The sequence below is a fragment of the Contarinia nasturtii genome, unplaced genomic scaffold (assembly GCF_009176525.2).
Source record: "Contarinia nasturtii isolate CC-2019 unplaced genomic scaffold, AAFC_CNas_1.1 Cnas_scaffold_1435, whole genome shotgun sequence".
Classification (NCBI taxonomy): Eukaryota; Metazoa; Arthropoda; class Insecta; order Diptera; family Cecidomyiidae; genus Contarinia; species Contarinia nasturtii.
Genome location: NW_022198772.1, coordinates 680,356 through 704,827, shown reverse-complemented (window position 1 = coordinate 704,827; position 24,472 = coordinate 680,356). Strand labels below are relative to the sequence as shown.

General features: G+C 34.2%; 3 protein-coding genes across 5 annotated transcripts; 2 read left to right on the top strand and 1 right to left on the bottom strand.

Annotated features, from left to right (window-relative positions):
• On the bottom strand, positions 1-937 carry LOC116346182. The gene is made up of 2 exons (XM_031776120.1): positions 854-937; positions 1-793 (listed from the first exon to the last, which is right to left on the bottom strand). Exons 1-2 carry the CDS (start codon positions 902-904, stop codon positions 77-79), a joined length of 768 nt encoding a protein of 255 aa, XP_031631980.1. The 5' UTR covers positions 905-937; the 3' UTR covers positions 1-76.
• Positions 938-19,426: 18,489 nt separating this feature from the next.
• On the top strand, positions 19,427-22,669 carry LOC116346139. 2 transcript variants are annotated; one of them, XM_031776060.1, is made up of 11 exons: positions 19,427-19,517; positions 19,631-19,780; positions 20,060-20,137; positions 20,339-20,523; positions 20,591-20,618; positions 20,683-20,814; positions 20,969-21,130; positions 21,228-21,301; positions 21,389-21,416; positions 21,496-21,882; positions 21,945-22,669. In XM_031776060.1, exons 2-11 carry the CDS (start codon positions 19,705-19,707, stop codon positions 22,511-22,513), a joined length of 1,719 nt encoding a protein of 572 aa, XP_031631920.1. In that variant the 5' UTR covers positions 19,427-19,517; positions 19,631-19,704; the 3' UTR covers positions 22,514-22,669. The 2 variants fall into 2 exon arrangements, with proteins under 2 accessions (XP_031631920.1, XP_031631919.1); XM_031776059.1 differs by having other exon boundaries at positions 19,427-19,780.
• Positions 22,670-23,388: 719 nt separating this feature from the next.
• LOC116346200 (low-density lipoprotein receptor-related protein 8-like) lies at positions 23,389-24,472 on the top strand. Of its 2 annotated transcripts, XM_031776139.1 has the most exons (5): positions 23,389-23,639; positions 23,752-23,856; positions 23,979-24,031; positions 24,104-24,242; positions 24,313-24,469. In XM_031776139.1, the coding sequence occupies exons 1-5, from the start codon at positions 23,501-23,503 to the stop codon at positions 24,369-24,371; spliced, it is 495 nt and encodes a 164-aa protein (XP_031631999.1). In that variant the 5' UTR covers positions 23,389-23,500; the 3' UTR covers positions 24,372-24,469. The 2 variants fall into 2 exon arrangements, with proteins under 2 accessions (XP_031631999.1, XP_031632000.1); XM_031776140.1 differs by lacking the exon at positions 23,752-23,856 and having other exon boundaries at positions 24,313-24,472.

The window sequence follows — 24,472 nt, the reverse complement described above, 5'->3', positions numbered from 1 at the left end:
TATGGTTTCTTTAAATAATTTGTATATTTATTATTTTTTTTGAAGTAAAATGTATGTCAATTGTACTCTGTGCTTATTACAATTGCATGAATGACTTTGCCAATTGAGCTCTGTAAGCATTAAATTCATTTAGAATTGCTACTGTGTTCTCGAGTGCCGTTATCAATCTCTGCTGAGGTTCTTTCAATGTTACAATAATACTTTGCATCGATGCATGAGTCAAAATCTGCATTTTTGGTATTGCCAAATTTATATATTCACGTCTTAACGCGCTTGCTACATTCATTTTAGCAATCAATCTGCTGGTTATATCATTATATCTATGTCTTATATCATTTATCATTCGGTCAGTAATTCTTCTTATATAACTTTTATTGATGGTTTTTACGCGAAAATTTTGGAGTAATTGATCATAATCTAAGTCATCATATCCTTCATACCAAATAACTGCATCAGCAGTTGGCTCGATTAAAATTGTACTAGCAATATCGGTGAAATATTCAGACATTTTTTGGCAATGAATAAGAAAACTATTGGAGTTTGGGTCTGCGGTAAATCTTCTTCTCGAACTCATCATGTTATCGGCAAAATCTGCAAGTCTACCTTCTATTTCAACACAACGTGGTCGTCGTATGTGATTTGGTACCAGGTTTGAGTCAATTTTAAAAAATTTGGACAAGTTGTTTGTTTTACGATGTCCTTTGTTACCCAGTAGAGCTCTCACTTTTGTATTCAAGATGTTCAAAAATGTTGTGAACGCTGGATCATCCGGTTCGCTATTGGTCAAATCAAACTGAAAATAAAATACAGGATTGAAAGTTCTTTTTGTAACTATTCGACTCATTCTTTTTACCTTAGCGAAAATTGTCACCGACAGTAATATGAAAGTTAAGTAACCCTTCATCGCATGTGGAAAGAGAAATTCGCTTACCGTCAAAGATCTGAAATAATAATTTTTCATTTTCCAAAACACAGGTTTTTTATACCATTTACCTATTTGTTGATTATTATGATCATATTTTCTTTGTGATACTTGATAATGCGCGTGTAATAAAAGTCAATACAATAGTTAGAAAAACAAATTCAGCAAATATAACAGGTAATAATTAATTATATTCCAGATGTTTCATATACATGGGGCCATTCACGGCATTCTACTTCAGTTAGTTTTTGCTTGTATTTTACTTTTCCGCACACCCACTGTGTGCAGTAAAGTATTGCAATCAGCCCAAAAGAAGCGATAAGATTACTGCGTGAAATCATAAAAAAATAAAATTCACGTATAGTTGGCGCTACATTCTATGTAATAAGCGTATACTTTCCACTTAGTCCGTTGCAACGGAAAACAAGTTTGCATAGAATGCAGGGCCAACTATATGTGAATTTTATTTTTTATCGTTTTAGGCAATAAATCTATGGTTTTCTTATGGCTTCTTTTTTTTTTCTTCTCTGAGTCTTTACGCCGTTTGAAAGGCTTGAAAAATCTTTTTAACTAGCTTAACCTTAGACATGTCTCTCGGGTCAAATTGACCCAAGGTATATTCTTTTGCAAATTAAACATACAAAAAATAAAAAATATAATCAAATATCGTTTTTTGTATGTATTGGACCTTTATCTTTGTAAACACAGTGAAAGTATTACAAATATGTGACATATGTGTATGGGCGGCCGATATGTAAATGGCCGACCGGCCACTCTTTATTATTCACCAATGACACCATGACAATTTTGCATTTTATAAGCACAAACAGACGCCAATTGATAGTTTATTCCAAGGCCATTCCAACGATATTCAAATACCAACTGTAAGTCAAGGGGTTGAGCCTCAGTGGCTGTAGAAAAATTGACCATTATTCAAAATTGAAAGGCCGGCCACGGCCAAAATGGCGGCAGGATCAAAAAGTCGTAGAACAAAAAATGTTTAGCTTATCTTGTACTATAATCCCTGAAAGTTTGAAAAAGATCGGACTCAACTAAGTTTTGCGCATATGTAAAAATACACATGTGATACATAAAAGTATGTACATATGCGATGCATATACTTATGTGAATATGTGATACTTGAAGTATTAATGTATATTAATTGTATAATAAGACGGGATTAAGTTGTAAACACCACAGATGGGTCTAAGGTTACTAAAATAAGCAACTACCACCGTGCGGAAAAGTTCGTCTTACTCCCGTAAGACTTTTTAGTTTTGCTTATAATAAATTCTATTAATTATTTTCGTTATTACTATTGCAAAACTTATTCAATTTATACAATTTTACAATTTTGTTTGCAACAAAAATAAAAAGGAACTTACATCCGTAAGTCTAACTTTTCCACACTGTTTCCAAATTTCTTCCTTTACCGAACTGGTACTGCAGTACTAATTAAGTACTAATTATACTCAATTGTTTTGAAATCTCTTCAAACTTTCAGAATGTTAGCTTTTTGTGAAAAAAATACCGTCTGCAAATTTTTCACATGATAACGATATCATACAGGCATTGAAAAGTCCAACAAAAATTATTTGTATCGCAAAACTTATATCAGATTCAGTTTTCTCATGAATTCATATTTACGGTAAAAGATAGGTAATAAATGCATTTTGTGGATCACAGTGCGGAAAAGTTCATCTTACGGATGTAAGACATTTTATTACTTTTCCGCACACACCTAGTGTGTAAGTTAAAGTATTGGAATCGGTCGAAAAATTAACACCCATCAAAAATGTGTTTTCTGGGTGTTTTTGGGGCCAGGGAACACGAATCTAGCGGTTTTTCGATGTCCGAATGTATGTGCGTACCCTGTACGCTGTACGCTGTACCCTGTACGCTGTACGCAAAAATTTGTTAACACGATAACTTTCAAACAAGAAAAGTAATTCAAAATCTGACTTCACAGGATGATTGGGGGTGCCGAGGAATAGAAACCATTAGATTTTGAGCGACTTTGGTTGACAGAGTGAAGTGTCATGTCTGGTGTGATGCCCATGGCCATCTATGGAAAAAATTCAATTTTTCTTCCAAAAGTGATATTTAATGTATACTTAAACACTCAAAAATGTGTATAGGGGGGTTTTTGGGTACGAGAAAACCGAATATGACCTTAGTTTTGCGATACAAATAATTTTCGACACACTTTTCATACAAAAATTTCAAAAAATTTGGATTTTTGTATGGAAGCCATGCCTGTATGATATCGTAATGAGATGAAACTTTGCACAGGTTATTTTTATCACACAAAAATGCCATTCCGAGAGTTTGAAGACATTTCAACGCATATTAGGGGTACTTCCCGAACAAAATTTTGGATTTTTTGTTCAAAAACGAAATTTTGTATGGGAAGTACCCTTAATATGTATTGAAATTTCTTCAAACTATCAGAATGTTAACTTTTTGTGAAAAAAAAAACCTCTGCAAATTTTCACATGATTACGATATCATATAGGCATGGCTGCGATATAAAAATTCCCATTTTTAGTAGTTTTTGTATGAAAAGTGCTTCGAAAATTATTTGTATCGTAAAACTAATGTCAGATTCAGTTTTCTCGTGAATTCTTTGAGTGAAAGATTTGTAATAAATAAGATCTCTAATACAGTAGCTTTTTTATATGAAATCTCTCATACTAACGCCTTCACTTTATCTTTTGGCGAACTAAACAGAATAAAGTTTAATATAAAAGTAAAGTCTCCATCAGGATATTTTATACAGCCGGTGTCAAGATCAATAAAACTGTTAATAGAATCTGCCATTTTTACGCAATTTTGCGATGTGATTGCGAGATTAAGAATATAAATAAAATAAATGAACGGAATAAACCAACTTAACAGAACAAAATAATTCGCACGAGTGTATGACAAGTATGTAAGAGAACAATAACATTACGTTTTGTATCTATCTGTCAAATGTCACACTCACACTTATGAGTTTACGTATGGAGATTTTAACAATATCATTTCTACAAGATCTACAAACTCTACACCCGAGGCTTTTTAAGTTAAATTAAAACGCATATAAATTTATTTTTTTTTTAATAGAAATTATCTAATGCTAATTGTGCTAACTTCATTTTCAAAACAAAAAAATGAAACAATTTATTAATTTATTTTTCAACAATTTTTGGAATAACATATGCGCTCATTCTCAAACTTGTGAAATAATATCCCATTCTATATATAGATGGCACTGTCTATACGAAGTTCGGCAAACAAAGCATTACGCTTATTGAGCGCATTTCACCTCTTTAATAAATGCATGTTGTGGATCACAGTGCGGAAAAGTTCATCTTACGGATGTAAGACATTTTATTTAGATATGTTATTGATCTGTATGTTATTTAAACTATTGAATTTGGACATGAAGAGATGCTTGAATTCTGTTCTAGTTCTTATATAATTCAGAGGATGCCAATTAATTATATTGATGCAAGCAGAGACTATTACTCAGATCAATGTATGTGGAGCCGGAGGAGCAAAGTATTTTAAATTATGAATACACATATATTGCGCTAAGAAACAGGATGCAAGACATATTTCAAAATAAAAATGAAATCCCTTCCTTCATATCTTCCAATCCTTTCCCGACACTCTTTATTTCATTGTTTAATGGAAAAATACCAAAAATTAAGGTCAGTTATCATCGATCGAAAACAACTGCATTCTATTTATATAATATCTTAAATTAAAGTAATATGATAGCAAGTGCACATTTGAATTCTAATCGATTTTTATTTGGTTAATGTGATTTTAATGTCGTTTAGCCAAAAACGTGTATCAACTTGTGAATAATCACAAAACGAAATTACATTTTAAATCGATAAAATTGCCTAAACTCCACGTTACTGTTCATTAGCATTCAAATATGTTGAATTATTTTCAGTTGTGATTTGCGTACCAATCTAGGGGTAAACACAACGAAAATTCAAAATTCAAATCTTCGCAAATCCTAAGTCCCATTCTCAATCACTTTCAATTCGAATTTGTCAAAAAAAACATTCAAATTCAAATCTTTGCAAATTAATTCGTATCTTCATGAATCTTCTTCCAAAATCATATTTAAATATTTTAAATCTTGTGTCTGACCCCTTGGCAGTAATTACTGCATTACAAAAGAAAATGTCGATATTTTTCTATAAATATAATAGCTGAATAAGCATTTCCATGAAATGCATTCAATGCAAATTTAGTTGGATCAGTCATCATTCGAAAGCCTATTCAAAGTGACGTACAATCAAAGCATCATGAAAATCTTTCAACTGATTAACAAACCACTAAAAATCATAAGCATTTGTCCAACTCAAACTCTTGAGGAGAGTCCATTTAATTTGAAAAATATTTCTATTGTGATATTACTCGGAAATTGTGGCATTTTCGCCATTTTATTTCTTTTGTTCGAGGCAAAAACCTTGAGAGAATACAGTGAATCATTTTATGTGTCAGCTACTTTATTCACTCTTATGTTAGTTTATGTGGAATTAATTCGGCGAATTTTTAAAATGATTGCGGATTTTGAAATTGTGATTGGAAAACGTGAGTTCTAGTCCTGACAATAAAATCAAAATGAAATCATTGTGTGATTTAGGTCTGGAAACTCCAACATCAGCTATGATTTACATTAACGCGAACGAAAAGGTGGAGAAATGGACCGAGATAATAAACATTGTGTTTGTCAAGTTGACGTTGCCTAGTGTAATGTTGCCAAAATTGATAATATCATTTTTCTTATATTTTACAACTGATTTGGGGGTTGAGTCATTCAGTTTACCGTTTCCAATGTGGCAAGTTCAAAAATTACGTTTCGTTAAATTTAGAACGTATTTCAATTTTTCAAATTTTCGAAAGTCAGTTATTTTCACACTGTATTTTTGCCCCCGGGCGCGTGGTTCTGTCAAAATGACACTTGGCTTCCGAACTTTTAAGAAACTGAATCACTTTGAAGTTTTTACATAATTCATTGTTTTATATTAAAAGGTTCCCCTTCGATTGGAGATCAATTCATGGATATTTTTTTGCTTTCATAATTCAATTTTTGATGTTTTACTATTTGATGTATATTTCTGCCTGTAATATGAGTTTTCTAGTTGGATCATGTGAAATATTGATATCGCTGACCGTCGATCTGAAAGGGCAATTAAACGTTTTAAATGAAAGCATCAAGAATTCAGATGGAGACGTGGATTACAAGAAACAATTCGTGGATTTCATCCAATTTCATTGCGATGCGAAGAGGTGACGTACATATTTCGAAACCCATTTCATATGTTATTAAATTCGATATTCAGTATCTGTAAATCTATTATTTCAGACTCGTTTATGAGGTTTCGAATATGTATAAATTATCAATGACATTTGTTCTAATTTGGAGTATTTCCACAATTTGTTGTACACTTTTTATCTTTCAAATGGAATTGGTAAAGTTTAAACATTTATAATTTGTATTAACTAACTAAAAGTGTGTTCGAATGGAATATAGAACAAGAACTCTGGAAATTTATTGGAATTGATTCATCCACTTACGTTAATGTTTTGGTCATTTGCTGTGCAATTCATCTATTGTGAATTTATCGAGAGAGTTTGTGGTCGATTTGCAGCAATTGATGACACAATTTCTGAAAGCGAATGGTATGCACTCCCAATTGAAATTCAAAAAATGCTACCAATGATCATGATGGCCACACAACAACCCGTTGCCCTCAAAGGGTTCGCTAATCATATTTTAACTCGTGAAACATATAAGAAGGTAATTTTGTACATGTGATGACCAAATATTGAGATTCAACATTAAACTGTATTTTAAATTTTTGAATTCAATCGCTAGGTTGTCAATGGAGGATACTCATATTACACGCTTCTTCGCCAAATTAAATAAATGTATCGCTTATTGACCCGAGTGAACACTGAACACGCATCATAATTTTGAAATTTTTGTGAATTTTCACTTCAAAAAATGTCTTCACTAAATATTTTCACTCGGAAAGTGATTCGTTTTATATTCAATGGGCACCTTTAATCTACAATTGATTGGTGTCATTCAAAGCATATAGTAACATAAGAAATTGCTCGTAATTATTGTTATCAGAGTATTTCTCAGCGCTGCTGCCATTCACAGCATATTAAAATATCTTGCTGAGAATGCGTCGTCCGTCCCATGCGAACGTACGTAGCAGTTTATACATCACAGCGAACAAGAATGAATGCATTGTTCTCTTCACGATTATGTGACTCAAAACATCTAAACGATTGAATAGAGAACAATGTTGTTCGCTGTGATGTATAAACTGCTACGTACCTTCGCATGCGACGGACGACGCATTCTCAGCAAGATATTTTAATATGCTCTGGATGGCAGCAGCGCTGAGCAATACTCTGATTGTTATTAACACATGCACACTTTATAAATATTTTTAATTAGTCAAGACACCGTCCAAATGCAACTATTATCAAAGATTGTGAGCCCTATTCTTTTCTGTACTTTACTCATGCACAACGAAGACTAGATAAAAAAAATGAAAAAAAGAAAAAAACTTGAAAAAAATGAGACACGTTACACAATACACACACCCAATTGTAGAGGTCTGAATATTTTATTGTTACTTTTTTGGATAATGATATGTTTCGTTATCATTAGATAACTTTATTAGTATCTTTTACTAGATTTTTGGATATTTTATTGATCTGTATCTTATTTACACTATTGAATTTGTTGAATAAATGCACATAAAAACCATTCCATCTGATGTTTTTTAAACAAACGACATGAAAAGATGTCCAAACGGTGGACATGAAAAGATGCTTGAATTCTGTTTTATTTCTTATATAATTCAGAGTATGCCAATTAATTTTATTGATGCAAGCAGAGATTGTTACTGAGAGCCGGATATGTGGAGCAATAAATGGAAACTCATTCGATCGTTTGAGTGTTTTGGGAAAATTCCTAAATGTCCGTCGAATTTCCGAACAAAATAAATGTCCGTCCATCCGGACAGTCAATATTGTCAGTGGCAGTGTCAAAGAAAGGAGTACGTCCTTTTATTGACTAATTATTGCTGCCCTTGGAGTACAGCTAAATCATGATGACTTTTTAAAATACAAAACATAATTTCTTTTACCTTGTATTCTATCACACCAGTTACTTTATACATTGTGTTATACACAAACTGTGTGCGAAAAAGTAAAAACATACATAGACCAAGTTTATCAGCTGCAAACAGTCAGCGGTAAGTTATCAGAGATAACACTATACAGTATGTTTCATTATAGAGAGAGGTTGATTTTTTATAAAAAACCCAAGAGTTTTACAAAATTATTTTATATACATTTTATTTAGTATCTAAGCTACGGCGCCAAAAATTAATATTTAATCCATTCTTCTTCTTTCTCGATCACAAGGGCACATCTGTTGGGCATACTTTTGCTCAAATTTTCAGCATATTCACGTTGAAAACATTTCCACTGGCGCTAAATGAATGAACTGAGCTGCTTCAAATTGCGGTGTGTTTTACCACGAAGCCTTGCCTTAATAAAATCCCAAACATTTTCGATCGGATTGCAATCGGGTGACTGTGGCGGCCACTCCATTTGTTTTATGTCATTTTCCTCTTTCCAAGCGGAGCAGAGACGACTTTTGTGTTTTGGATCATTATCTTTTAGTAGAAGCCAATTCGAATTGCCGTTGCCATAGAACTTCTTAGCGGTGGGTAACAGTGTCGATGAGTAATGTTGGTTGATCCTCACGGCGTTTGCAAGGCCCGTGAATACGGTCAACCTTCCAAAACCAGCTTCACAGAAGCAACCATAAGCATGCACCTTTTTCGGATACTTTACCGAGCGAACGACCATTCTCTTTTCGGCTCTAGACTAGGCATGGGTAGTGCTATTCACCAGCCAAAAGAATGGCTCGTCAGTGTATATAACTTCTCTCCAATCTCTTGTTGAATTTTGCTTTGCCCAGTCAATGCGTTTTTCTTCTAGTTTTCTGTCAAAAGTGATTTCTTCAATTTACTGCGATAACGAACACCGGCAACATCTAATTTTTTCTTGATTGTGGAGCGCGAGACGTCTTTTTCAAGATGGCATAGCCGTTCAACACCTTGGCTCAACGAAATACCTGGATTTTCGTCGAACAACATAACTATTGGCTTATCTTGCTCTGGCGAGGAGACTCGGTTTGGCTTAACATTGGGCTGATCGTTCACATTTTTTTCATGCTTATACTGCTGGATTCACTTTGTTACGAACCTGAAATTTATTGATGGAATTTTATTAATAAATAATTATTTTATTTTATACACGTCCGTCGTGTTGAACGATTTATTAGAGAAGAAAGTATTTTACTTGGCATTGCTTTGCAATGTCTTTGCCAAAGTGACACTAATGACATTTCATACAATGTTTAATTTGCATCTCACAAGATGATGTTCTTAGTTAATGTGTTCACCAAGCTAACTCATTGAATATAAATAATCATATTTCAACATTCCCACTTAATCAATGGGTTACAATATTAAAAAAAATAAACTTCGCTTTGTATTTAATTATATCAGTTCAAAAAATTGAATTTACCATTAACTACTTTAAATAATTTAAACCCATCTCAATGGTACAAAATTCGTGTTTGTTAAAAGGAACAGCCTTTGTGAGATTATCTGCTATCATTTTATCAGTTATAACTTTACAAATTTTAATCTTTTCATTACGTATGAGATCTCTAACAAAATGATGCCGAATGTCAATGTGCTTTGTCCGTGCACTGTATGCTCCGTTTTGTGCCAAGTCTATCGCTCCTTTGTTGTCGCAATAAATTTGAAAATTTGGTTTTCTTTCTCCCAAGACCTCGTACTTCAATTGATCAAACCAAATTGCTTCTTGGCACGCTGCTGTTAGTGCCATGTATTCCGATTCTGCCGTGCTCAGTGCTACTGTTCGCTGTTTCTTTGATGACCAAGATATAGCGCCTCCTTTCCATAAGAAAACGTAACCTGTGCATGATCTACGATCTTCGAAACTTGATGCCCAATCAGCATCCGAATATGCACACATTTCCCCATATTTACCATCTCTGGCAAATGTTAACTTGCAGTTCAATGTACCCTTTATATAACGTAGTATACGCTTCACTGCCTTCCAATGTGCTTGGCCAGGGTTTTGGTTAAATTGGCTCACATTGGTTACGCTGAATGAAAGGTCTGGTCGTGTACACTGTGCCAAATGTAGTATACTTCCCACTGCACCACGATACGGTATTATTTCCATTTGTCTTAGCTCATTTTCCGTGGTTGGCGACATTTTACTACTCAATTTTTGATTTGGATCGCTTGGCAATTTTACTGGGTCGCAGTCAAACATATTAAATCGCCGCAATATTTCTTCTGCATACTTTCGTTGATCCAAACTCAAAATACCTTTCTGACGATCGTATTTAATGCGTATGTTCAGAACCTCCGATGCAGTTCCCAAGTCCTTCATTTTGAAGTGTTTTGTTAGTGTTGATTTTAATTGAATTTTCCATTCATTGTTGTTATGAAAAATCAACATATCGTCAACGTATACTGCTACAATTATTATTGAATTGTCTGATCGTCGAACATAAATACATGAGTCGGTTTTACATCGTGTGAAACCAGCTTTTTCCAAAACGTCGTTCAGTTTTAAATTCCATTGTCGACTTGCTTGCTTTAAACCATAGATCGATTTTCGTAATTTGCAAACACGTCCGCTATCATCGTCATAGCCCTCAGGTTGTTGCATGTATATTGCCTCCTTTATTTCACCATGCAAGAATGCAGTCACAACATCCATTTGGTCGATGTTTAAATTCATTTTAACTGCTATTGCCATTAACATTCGAATAGAAGAATACCTGACAACTGGTGAAAACGTTTCTTCATAGTCAATTCCAGGGCGTTGACTACAACCTTTTGCCACCAATCGGCCTTTGTAACGTACAATTTTACCATTTGAGTCTCTTTTTAATTTAAAGACCCATTTATTTCGAATTGGTTTTGCACAGTCAGGTAAATGTACCAAGTCCCATGTGCGATTTTCAATCAATGATTGGTATTCCTCGTTCATGGCCTCTTTCCAATGAATTTTATCTCGTCCATTCAGCGCCTCATCGACTGTTGATGGTTCTCCATTTAATCCTGCTTCCGCCAAACATGCCGCATCATATCGTTCAACTGGTCTATGTTGTCTCTGCGATCGACGTACTATCTGCTCTTCATTTTCGTTGATTGTTGTGTCTTCCAATCTACTATCATCACTTGCATAGTCCATTCTTGGTGGTACAAACGTATCATCCTCTACAACGTCTTCAAAATCAGTCGAACTATCAAGTGTAATTTCATTTATAACAGCATTGTCAGGGCCATGCTGTATGCCCAAATCTCCAAGTTCGACTAGATCATGCAATTCATTTGCAACATTGTCTTGGCCATGTTGCACGCCATTCGATACATTTTCAACAATTGTTGTATCGTTATCATCGACGTCACCATTTTCAATTACAGACTCATTTTCATCTGTAAAATACCTAAAATCTTGGTTATCATTATTTAAGTTCAAAATGTTGTTACCATTTTCGAAGAATGTGACATCTCTGCAAACTGTTACTTTGTTGGTCTTTGGATCCATTAAACGATATCCTTTTTGATTTTCGCTGTAGCCAACAAATAACATTTCCTTCGAATTGGCTTCAAATCCACGTCGTTTCTCCTTGGGTATCATCGCCATTGCCATCGAACCAAAAACTCTAAAATGACTGACATCCGGTTTCTTTCCAGTCCAAATTTCGATTGGTGATTTATCGCCCAAGACTGTTGAGGTTGTGTGATTCTTTATGTAGGCCGCCGTATTCATCGCTTCAGCCCAATATTTTTCCGGTAACTTGGCATCATGCAACATGCATTTGGTTCGTTCTTTCAATGTTCGTATAGTTCGCTCTGCTAAACCATTTTGTTGTGGTGTGTATACCACCGACGTTTCATGATGAATTCCATGCCTATCAAGATAATGCTCAAAATGCTTCGAAACAAATTCTGTACCATTGTCACTTCTAAAAGCCTTGATGTGAAATCCAGTTTGATTCTCAACAAGTCTTTTGAATGAGCAAAATCTTTCAAAAGCTTCATTCTTGTGTTTTAGCATATATACAAACGTTTTTCGACTAAAGTCATCAACGATTACCAGGCAAAACTTATTGCCACCAATAGAACTACATTCTATTTTTCCAGCCAAATCCGCATGCACTACTTCCAATAGTTGCTTGGCTCTTGATCCTGCTTTGGGAAAAGGTTTTCGTACTTGTTTACCCTTACAACATGCAACACATGCATATTTACGGTCATTTTCAACGAATGAAATACCATTTACACCACCATTCCGCATTTTTATCAAATAAGATGGATTAATATGACCCATTCTTCTATGCCATATTTCCATTGTGTTGTTCGATCCAATACTTGCCAAAGCCATGCCGCCTATACCATCCAAACGATACAATCCATTCACCAATGATCCCGTTGCTAGCACTACTCCATCCGAGTCCTGAATCACACAACCTCTGGAAGTAAAAATAACTAATTTTTCTTTAGCAGTAAGTTCACTTACGGAAAGCAAATTGGCTGTCAATCTTGGTACACAAAGTACGTTCTGAATCTCCACAATCGATTGTTTTCCATTTAGATTCGCCTTAAAATCAACCATTCCACTGCATTCAACTTCCATCAGCTCATCATTTGCTGCACGTATCGGTGATATATCGTCATTCCGTGATTCCTTTATCCAATCGCTTCTCATTGTCATATGTCTTGTCGCTCCTGAATCAACAAACCAATCATTTCTATCGAATTTACCGCTCAAAAATACCGCACTGAATGCCACAGACGAACTGTTATTTTTATCAGTATTTTTGTTGGGTCTTTGCCCAAATTTATCAGCCGATTTCTTGGTTTTCTCAGGGCAATTAATTGACTTATGACCTTTTCGTCTACAAGAGTAACAAATCAATCCATTTTTACCCCGAAATGAGCCACGATTCTTTGCGAAAAGTGCCCTATCATCGTTTGTTGTACTACTTGCCGATGTTTCCTGTAACAGTTTGGTTTTAACACTGTCACTTGAAAGTTTCTTATCGGTACTTTCCATTGCCATTATCATTGGCAAATAATCATCGGTCAATCCGGCTAGTAAAAATATTGCCAGCCATTCATCTGGCACCTCAAAACCAACATCAATTAGTTTTTGAGACGTAGAAATGATTTCACTTACATAGACATCCATCGACGCACATTTTTCCAATTTTGTGTTGACTATTTTGCGCATCAATGTGACTTTTCTCACTGCGCCTTTGTCTTCAAAAGTTGTTTGTAAATTATTCCACATTTCTTTTAATGTCTTTGCTGATTTGATGTGCACAATATTTGTTTTGTCGATACTCAATGCGATTGCTGCCTTTGCCTTGGCATTCTTTTTCTCACACGTTTCATCTCCCGTTATACATTTCGATAAATCCTCTAATGCCAAGTAATTTTCCATTGAAAATTTCCACGAAGAATAATTTTCTCGCCCACGCAACTTTTCAATTGATGCTAAAATTGACGATGCCATCGATGTTTCTGGATTATATGTATCAATCGTTTGTGTTATTTTGTTGCTGGTCTTTGCAATGAGCTTTGGCGGTGTGGTTTTGTTCGATTTACTCATGTAAATGCATATACCGTCGGAATGAAATCTAACCTCACTTTCGAACGAATCAAAGTGAACAATTTATCAAAAAAAAATGCCACGACAAAAACACGGAATTTTAAATTATTTTGCTTCTCTTAAATAAATTAATTATTTATGGGTGATCTGGGCCCATAACCTGAAATTTATTGATGGAATTTTATTAATAAATAATTATTTTATTTTATACACGTCCGTCGTGTTGAACGATTTATTAGAGAAGAAAGTATTTTACTTGGCATTGCTTTGCAATGTCTTTGCCAAAGTGACACTAATGACATTTCATACAATGTTTAATTTGCATCTCACAAGATGATGTTCTTAGTTAATGTGTTCACCAAGCTAACTCATTGAATATAAATAATCATATTTCAACAGAACCTCCTAGACTTTTTAATGTATTTAGCAGTCGATGCAATCGACATTCTTTGTCCTTTTGGATGCAAATGCAAAAAAACGGCTTCAAACCGTGAATGAAAATGTTCGGAATTAATGTTTTCGTTGCACAACAAACACTGTACTGATTTGAAAGCTGTCAATGTTAATTGGCGTAGTAGCTTAGAGTCTCATCTTGCAACACCAGAAATATTTTTAAGATATTTGAAATTTGTGGTAGTTTAATCAACCTCTCTCTATAATGAAACATACTGTACATTATTACAAAAAGAAATTCTTCTAAAAAAGCACTTTATTTCACATGTTGAATCGAAATTTGCTTTATTTGCTTATTTGTTTCTTTATTTTGGTTGAAGCAGCTAAAAACGAGAAAGCTAAGCCACAACCAGAAAATAAGTCGTTGTATCAAAAAGGCAAGGATGTAATAAGCAACATTTTATGTACGCCAACATTTGAGGAAATTCAAAAACGTCACGACGGTAAAGTAATGACAAACGAAGATTTTGATAAAATTACTGACAAAATCCATCACAATTTGTATTAGTACCAATCCTATGGAAGTCTAGCGAATGTCTGAATTAAAGTGCAACAATTTATCATTGCTGTATCAATTTCACAAATGACTCATTTTATTTGTAAAAATACAATTAAATTAAATAAATACAAGGTTATGAACAAACCATTCGAATTACAGCAATGTTTTTTTCCCTTCCTGAAAACACATCTCTTTCACGCGCTTACATCGGAAATATTTGTTTTGCGCGCAGAAAATTATTTTGATAATTTTATGGTTTACACGTGCCTTGATAGAAAAATGGTAAAAAACGTCCAGAGGTGGTTTTTTCACTCTTATAGTGCTCGCACAGAGTAGACTTTGAAAATATAGGCATTGTGTACGAGCACTGCCAGAGTGAAAATATCAGCTCTGAATACGTCAATTGACATCGAACGAACTCTATTTAAAATTATGCACATTACAGAGACTGTTGCTCAGAGCAGAACTCTGAGGAGGAGTAGCTCTGAGGAGCAAGAGCAGGCTGAGGAGCAGTGCTCCTCCTCAGTGAGGAGCAAAAATAAAATTTATTCATTTTAATTATAATTTTAATAATAGCACTGCTCCTCAGCCTGCTCTTGCTCCTCAGAGCTACTCTTCCTCAGAGTTCTGCTCTAAACAACAGTCTCTGTGCACATATAAATGATTGTAGTGCAAAACAAACAATCCAAAAAGGTAATGAATAAATACTGAAATTATGAATATTTATCGTATTATTTTTCACCAAAATATCAAATATATTTGATTGCCCGAGAATGAAAGCGAGACTTCTATTCACAACTTATTGAAATGTAACACCACCATACACTTTCATTCTCGGACATTGATTTAAATCTTTGTAATTATTGCATGAATCAAGTATGACACTACAATATAAAAGCTTGTTTCATTTTTCATTTTATGTACGTTGTTGCATTCGAATTTAAATTTCGAAACATGAGATAAAATGAGCTGGTTGATTTGTTCATCTGTAAAAGTGTAAAATGACATGTTTTACCACATCTTTAATAAAACAAAGAAAACAATTACCCAAATGAATTTCTCCAGATTGCAACCGATAAAATGAAATCCACTTAAGACAATATTGCGTTGAGAACGGGCCAGAATAAATGGTATATGCTTTTGAAGATTGGCTGGAAACTGGTACCAATTTGAATTGTACAAGGTGGCGCCTGTTGATAAGCCGCCCGTTGAAATCAATGTAGCTCCATAGCACAAAGCATACGGCCACAGTAGCGAGACAATTACGCAAAGAAAATCATACATAATCATCAAGTCCAAACTGCCGATTGTCTTAAATTAGTTGAAAAATCGATTTTTAGCAGCGAAATATTCAAAATCGATTTTTGTTTCTACGTAAGAACTTGACGTTCAAAAACAAGGTCCATTCAGATACTCTATGGCAACTATTCGAAATCTCGAAATCTACTTACATGTTCCATTTGATATAAAGCTGATGCGAAAAATACAATGTTCAATGAGAGCATCCAAAATATTACGCCACTGCATACATCGCCGAATAGCTCTGAAATTCTGAAACGAATATTTCAAATTTATTGATTTTTCGGCCGGAATTGATCCTCTGAGGAGAAGAAATGGTGAGAAAGAGGAGATTTCTTCATTTTCCTTTTCTCCGTTCCTCCTACACAGAGAAACAATCCCTGATTTTTTGTCAAATGTTGAATTTCAAAACATACTCGAAACTCTTCGAATGTAACTCAACGATCTCCTTCAACCGCCATACGAAATGTTTGACTTGACTCCCTTTATTCTGCTCAATGTCCAAACTAAGCGACTGAATCAATGCATTAAAATGATCACACATGGCCACAATATAATAAGCAACAGCTACAAAATATGTAACCGAACATGTTGTAGTAAAAGAATAGGTGAATGCAACCTATAATATATACAACAATAAATAACAATATAACAACAATTTATAACAATACATAGCATTGAATTAACCAGAAAAGACACCATCCATTTATCGTCGAGGTATCAAATGGCATGTATAAACTATATGGTAAGAGCCATGTGGCCGTATCAAAATTTCCCAATGACATGCAGAAAATGGCATAAAGTAATGCCGCTGCGAACAACACCGCTGCCATCGATAAATATCCAACCGATATGAACTGCGTTAATTTTCGGCATTTTTCTTCGGTTTTGGTATAAATTAGCATTTCGGTCGCTTTGACATCTGAACGATGAAAAATGCTTAATAATTTAAAAATTAAATAATTGGAAACCATTCAAAATTACCTCGATTAATGAATGCCTGAAGTAACTTGAAGAGTCGTTTGACTTGCGACATTTTCCGTCCGATGCTTATGTATGATCCAATGCACTGCAAACTTGCACACATCAATAGAATCGCTCTCAATGCCAATGTTAAGTGATTCAGGTGTTGATATGCGTAAATTAAACTGCCCAATAGCATGGGACCGACCAGTCCAAATACCACTGCATAATTGCTGGTAAAATGCCAAAATTCATTTACTTCGTCGGTTTGTCGATCCGAACAAATTCCCAACGATGTTAGATAATACTGATTGAATTTTAAAACTTTCATCTTTTTAGGGGGTTCTCTCACGATGGAAAATTCCTAGCAAATTGAAAGATTTTTTCACGATTCTATCTCACCTTCTATCCAAATCTGTCCCTTTTTTCGTTTTTTTTTTGCTCTTCACATTTTTGGCGAAAATCCCTGGCAAAACGGAAGAATTTTTCTCGAAGAAAAAAGTGAAGAGCAAAAAAAGGTCCTTATTTTCAAAATTATTCAGGGTTTCTAAAAATATTTAAGAGGGGGGTCATCCGAACCCTAGGAACCCTCGTCATCACCTATGATTTTTTCTGCAATTTTTTTTTAAATTTTTCAAAGAATCATTTACCAAAAATTATTCACTACTCAAGCAATCACGAGGGAACCCAAATCGGCGCTTCGAAGCTCGTAAAAATTAAACGTTCTTACACAAAAAATGAAAGGATTCTAATCATAAATTTCACTTTCAAGCTGAATAAATAAAGTAATTTCCAGTGGAGTCACCCGAAACCATAGAGACACCACATTTCAAACACAAAAGTTTATGATAAACAAATTTTCAGAGTTTTTGTTAATGATAACTAAACGATATTTGTGGTTTAAATCATACGCCTATTCATTGATTCGGCGGTGTTTTGATGGGGATGCCGCTTTTGAACGAGTTATTGAGCACATATTGAATACTAGTTAAAATTCTGGTGCGACATAAGTTTTCTTATAAATCCGACGAAGTCGAGCTTTTCTAAATTTCATTCGTGATAATTAAATGGTTCTGCATTCGAATTTTAAAACAAAACTTTAAACATATTTCGGTCAAAATTCATTTTAATCTAGTTAAAAAGGCGTCACGGCAATGAAATTCTATTAATCAATAACGATTTGTTTGAATGCAGTTTTCAATTTGGATACTTCCTCACGATACTTACTTTCTGACGAAATTCAAAAAATACGAATTGAAATTACCAAAAAAGAAAAACCAAAGGGAAGACTCAAATCCGATCATTATGATGAAACAAATTTGGGCCGGAACAAGCCACATCATTGGTACCACATCATTGGTATAAGCCAACCTTTCCTCTATTCAAAAAATGAAGTAAATGAATTCGTTTCATTCGATATTTCGTTCAAAATCAGCATACCTTTAAAATTCCGCATATTGATAAAAAAAGCATCACACAATTAATCACTGAAATTGCAATTTGAACTCATTATTTGTGAAATTAACGAAAAATTAACTTTTACGCGAAAATAGTTTTTCTTTAATTTGATAAACTTACGAGGCACATAGATAAAAGATAAACCATTCTATAGAATCCCATATTGCTAGTATAAAATATGAAGTTCCATAAAAAAATCCAAAACAAGAACAGAAACACGTTAATACACAATGCCATCGTTCGTGTCATTGTTATTTAATTATTGTTTGATGTGTTCTTCGAATGATAATTTCTTCTAATATTAATGGACGCCTCACAGGTTTTTATTTTGAAAATGAATAAGTAGTTCAGTAAAATATCATCAGTATTGTTCGCATGCTTTTTTCGTTTAACTTTTTCAATTTTTTACTTTTTTCGCAGCAATGTATAAATACTAGATTGATACAAAACTTACCTTTAACCGCAATGTGTATGTAAGCATTTCGGTGTTTGCGTTTTGAATACAATCTCGAACGAGATTAATGTGCGCAATCTACCGCAAATCAGTTAAATCATATATTGTTGACGCGTAAATATGGTTTAACATCATCAAATTTCGAACGCTGAAGAGATAACGTAGTTATAGTTATGTGAGCAATGCTGCAGCTATTTATAGACAAAAAAAAACATAAGGAGGCTTACGTTTCTAATCGTTCAATGGTTTTCAAACAAAAAATGGCAAATAATTTACATATGTTAAGATTGTATCTCACGTTGTAAGTCTCAAAACAATAATTTCGGTCGGAATTTCCGTAAACTCAATTCCAAAAATATTCAAAACGATTCAATCACGTCAAACTAATTTAATATAAATTTGTGAGCTATCATCGCCGACCTACATTATATTCCATAAAAATTGGACATTTGTCACGTCCATAACACATTCAAGTTCAGGTATTTTGTTGACTGAAGTATCAAAGATGTATGTTTAACTAAGAGAAGCACGTTTGAAATTATTCTCTGTTTTCGAGACACATGCAAGATTACAGGTGAATCTTAGCAGCGATATGTGCCAATAATGGAATCAGTTCTATTCTGACCCTCAAACTGAGTGGTGCTTTGTTATTTTTTGAGCATTTCCATTTGCAATTTTTAACTATCACTACGGACTTACAGGTGTATTTTTTCCATATAAAATATTTCCAGATCAATATTTGAAACTTGTTTACGAGTTTAAAAGTAGAAAATTTTGATTTTGAATTGTTTGATTTAACCTCATCTTTAAACAGTGATTGTTGTGAAAAAAATTCTCACCCAAAACATTGAGTAATAATCTGAAGTGAGGAGGTGATTGTACAAGAAAATGAAGATCATTGCGTGGCTTTTGTTATTTGGAGTCTTGTCGTGTGATTTTACAACGTACGGATATGATTATTTGGGTATGTCCCGATTGCAATGACTGTTTTGTCTTTTCGTCTCGAATGATCTTATAGGCACCGCGGTGCATGCATTTTTATCGTATTTTTCGTGCCAAAAACATTTCTGCAAATTATTCATCGAATAATTCCGAAATTAATTTCAGTAAATTGATCGAACATTATTGAATATCAACTCTCTTTTTATTTCAAAAATTTGTTCTAAGTGAAAATTAATGGAATTTAAACTGAAATCGGAGAAAATTCAAATTGTAGAAGATTAAATGTCTCATTTTCTTCCAGCGGAAGTTGAACTTTATTCGGATGAGGTGACTCAATACACTATCACCACTAGCGACGGTACAAGTGAAGAACTCTCAGGTGATTTATGCACTTGTAGCACTTCGGGATGTGAAAATTCTGTGATTTTCTGATTTTTGCTAAACCAATTTCAATTTTTTTAAAAATTAACACAATTTTTCGTTACACAAACATTTATTTGGAAAATCTTTGCATTCTTCATTTCATACTTTGGAATTTCCATTTCAATTGATTTTTTTGTTAAATTCCCCTTTGTGATAGATACAACTGCATTGGAACCATCAATTACATCTGAAACACCGACAACAGGGGATGGTAATACAAGCACCACAGATGACGAATATATACTACTACCTTCGCCTCCGTCTTCATTTGCCAAAGGTTCAAAAGGATTAAGAAAATGCCATTCCACCGAGTTCACTTGCGCTAGCGGCGATTGCATACCGGTATAGTACCATTTTCGATAAATTGTCGACGATTTTTAATTATTTTTTTTTATTTCGTAAATTTCAGTTGCGTTGGCGGTGTGATTTATGGAATGGTAAGTCGAAGTATTCGATTTTCCCCAAAAATCATACATTCTATAATTGCTTTTTTTTTTCAAGATTGTCGAGATGGAAGTGATGAAATGTATTGCACGGATTTGGGTTCAACAACAGAGGAAATTGAAATTTCTTCAATTCAAGAGGTGATTCAACAAAGTACCGAAAATGGAAACGATTACACAATCGACTCAGGTATTTTTCGCTTTAAATTTTGCTATTGAAAATTGATGACATGAAAAACCGGCTCTGTATGAAATTGATGAAAGACAACGTCATATTGAGACGATTTCGTATTATGCTTCAAAACATCAGACAAACAAATAGTAATTGATGGTTTTCCACACAGATATTTCACAGGAAATTGAATGGAGTACAGTAAGTTCTTCTGATGAATTGAGTTCAACAACAGATGAAATTGAAGAAAGTGCCATCGATTCCACCACGTCGTTTTTTGACGATGAAGATAGCGCCAGTACAACAGACTCATCGATCATTACGGGCGAGACAAGTATTATTTTTTTAATCGCATTTTTTTTTATCTTAAGAGCTGATTTTGACCTGTTATGGATTTGAACCACTTTTTCTATTTTAATGTATTTTTGCAGATGAAAAGTGCCTTGGCGACCAGTTCGATTGTGTACCTCTCTCGCATTTCCTATGGCCCCGACATTGTATACCGGTAGAGTATTAAAACGTGGAACTTATCAAAAAGATTCGTTCAAATTTCACTTTGAAACCAAATTAAATATTATATTTCCCATTTCAGTTAGCTTGGCGTTGTGACGGATATGTCGGTAAGTCAAATGATGCCCATTTTTCCAACAATCTAATTTTCCAATTAAACTTTAAACCGATTCTTTTTATTTTATCAAGATTGTGTAGATGGACATGATGAACTAAACTGTAATCATGAGACGACAACAGAAGCAGTAGTCCAAAGTGTAGCCGTATCCGAAAATAATTTAAAAATCTCGACTCCAAATCCGCCGTCGTTTTCACTGCCAATGTTGACATTCGCCAAAGACCTCTACACCGTCGCCGAAGGCACTGATTTCACATTATTTTGTAACGTTTACGGAAGCTATGACGGAAATATTATCTGGCAAAAAAAGTACGGCGATGGTTTTGCATCGAATGTGGAAACATTTGCAAATGTTTTGAGAATTTACAATGCTCAACCAGAGAATCAAGGTGTTTATGAGTGCAGAATCGAATCAAATGGACTGATTTCAATGGCGAGTACGATTGTCAATGTAAAATGTAATCATGCTTAACTTTTTTTTATTTTTTTTATTATTATTGATCAAAACGTATTTTTACAGTGTATTCCGCACCAGTGATCGAAATCCACCCAACCGAACCGCAAGTGGTGCAAGTCGGTGAATTTGTTTTGCTCAAGTGTCGCATAGTATCCAATGGTAATTCGCCGTCGATTTTGAAATGGACACGTCTTGATGGAGCACCACTTTCAAATCGAGTCATTGAGATAGGTAATGGTACGATTTTAATATCCAACATAACCGCTACCGAAGCTACTGATTATGCATGCATAGCATCCAACATTTTGGGCGAAACAAGCCAATCAGTGTCAATAATTGTCAAAAAAGCAGTGTTAAATGTCACCATTTTGCCGAATGTACAATGGATTTTCGCATCACAAGGCGATAAATTGGAATTATTCTGTTCAGCCGACGAAGCGTCACCATTCAGCAGCGCACAATGGAATGTACCAAATCCGTTGAATTCGCATTACTACGTTTCATCGGGATATGCTGTATTCCAGAAGTATAACATCAATTACACAGATGCTGGAATATACATTTGTTCTGTGTTGGACAATGAACATGGACACAGTCAAAAAGAAATTATCGTTCGATTTCCATCTGATTAGATTATCACACAGAAATGTTGACCGGAAAAATGAAATGAATTACTCACATAATTGTTGATAGACATTTTAGATATTTTTGAGTTGATTGTACATATATACAGTTTATTTAGTGAAGCAATTTGAATAAATTTGGCTTAGAAATTGATGCAAAGAAAATATTTTCGGGTTCGTTTTATTATTTCAAGATCAATTGAGGAAAAAACAGGCGTAAAGCGCTGACAGAGCAGTTCTTGGCACAAGAGAAGGACGGGAACTCACTGGTGCCCGTGCTTATAGCAAATAATTTTTCATGTGCCGCAACTGAATATAAGGAAGAGTGACATCTACAAGAAAAGTGCCCACATATCCACGGTGCCTTCAACAGCTCTGGACGCAGAAACGTCTTATACGACTTTTGATGTAGAGCTTTTTGTTTTAATAATTTTAACAAAGGAATTTTGATTCTTTGGCGATTCAATCATTTTGACGAATATTTCGGAAGGTCGAGTTGACGAATATGCTTCCTTTTGATTTTTTCACACAAATCGAGCCAAGGTTCTTTTCTGATAGAGAATAAAACAAATAAATAATTGCGGCTCTCACCAAGCGCGCTTTTAGTGAATGACGTAGGTGATGATTTCATTTTCTGCTTTCCAGCGAAACATTAATAAATTTGCAAATAGATATTCAAAGTTCGGATAAAAATTCAGTAAATTAGTCACGTTTTCAACATTCAATGCAATGCAATATTCGTCGTCAATGCCAAGGTTATAAAAAAGAATAATGTTCATAAAAACAACATTTATTAGCAAATTTCATCTGAGTTGAAGTTAAAACAGCACATTCAAAGCCACTTTTTGCGACGCCAATTCATAGTTCAAGAAATAGTAGTTGCGATCAGTGTCACTCGTTCAGTCTTCAAATTGGTGTTGTGCTGGCGCCAACGAAATTTTACATACAAAATACCAGTGTCATTCAAAAAAAAATTTGCAAGCTTTTTTGACGAAAATGAATTTCATTCTGCGGATATTGTATGTTGGCACCATTTTAAATGGTCTTCAAGCTGAAAAACCTGATTCATATGAATACGATTCTACTACTTTGAACGACTATGGCAGTGGTTCCGAGATTTCATCCAGTATCTCAGGTACGGCTTATAATTTAGAACAAAAGGCACCTTTTCACGACTTTGTGCTCTTTTTGTTTTTTGTGATCTTCTTCAATTTTGATCACACTTTTGAAATGATACTTTTTGTCAGATTCATCGGAAACGACTGACTACTATATATCGACATCTGCTGATGACATTTTTACAAGGGTCTCCTACATTGAACACTTTTTGAGTTTCCTTTTTCCCGATTTCCGTTAAGTGAATTTTCAGATCTCAAGTGAAAATCCAAAAAAATACTTGCGCAGTAATTCGTGTATTTTCACTTGAGGAACCATTAATGCTGCATTAAAAATGTAATTTCACACTATTTTTCAGGTAGAAAATGCGATACCAACGAATTTGCGTGTAAAAATGGAATGTGTATACCGGTACAGTATAACCTCATGATGGCTTCAAAGCAACGGTGCTAATATTGTGTTTATTTATTGTTTGAAATCCAGTCATTTTGGCGATGTGATAATTTTTCTGATTGTTCGGATAAAAGCGATGAATCGAATTGTGCCAAAGTGACTACTTTAATGCCTGATGATAGCACAACCGAAGCTTTACCAAATACAAATGGACACACAACTGAATCAGGTCTTTTTTCATTTATCTACTTAAAAATGAAGGACTTTGCAAATTGTAATTTATAAATTTTTCCACGCAGATGAGAGTGATGAACCTTTTACACGTTCGAATGACATGAACAAAGAGCCACATAGCTGAACAATGAATTTTTATCGAATTTGAGCTTGACAATTTTTCGAATCCTTTATGCAACTACTAAAATGATATAAAAAAAGTCGTAGAAATTTGTTTATTATATG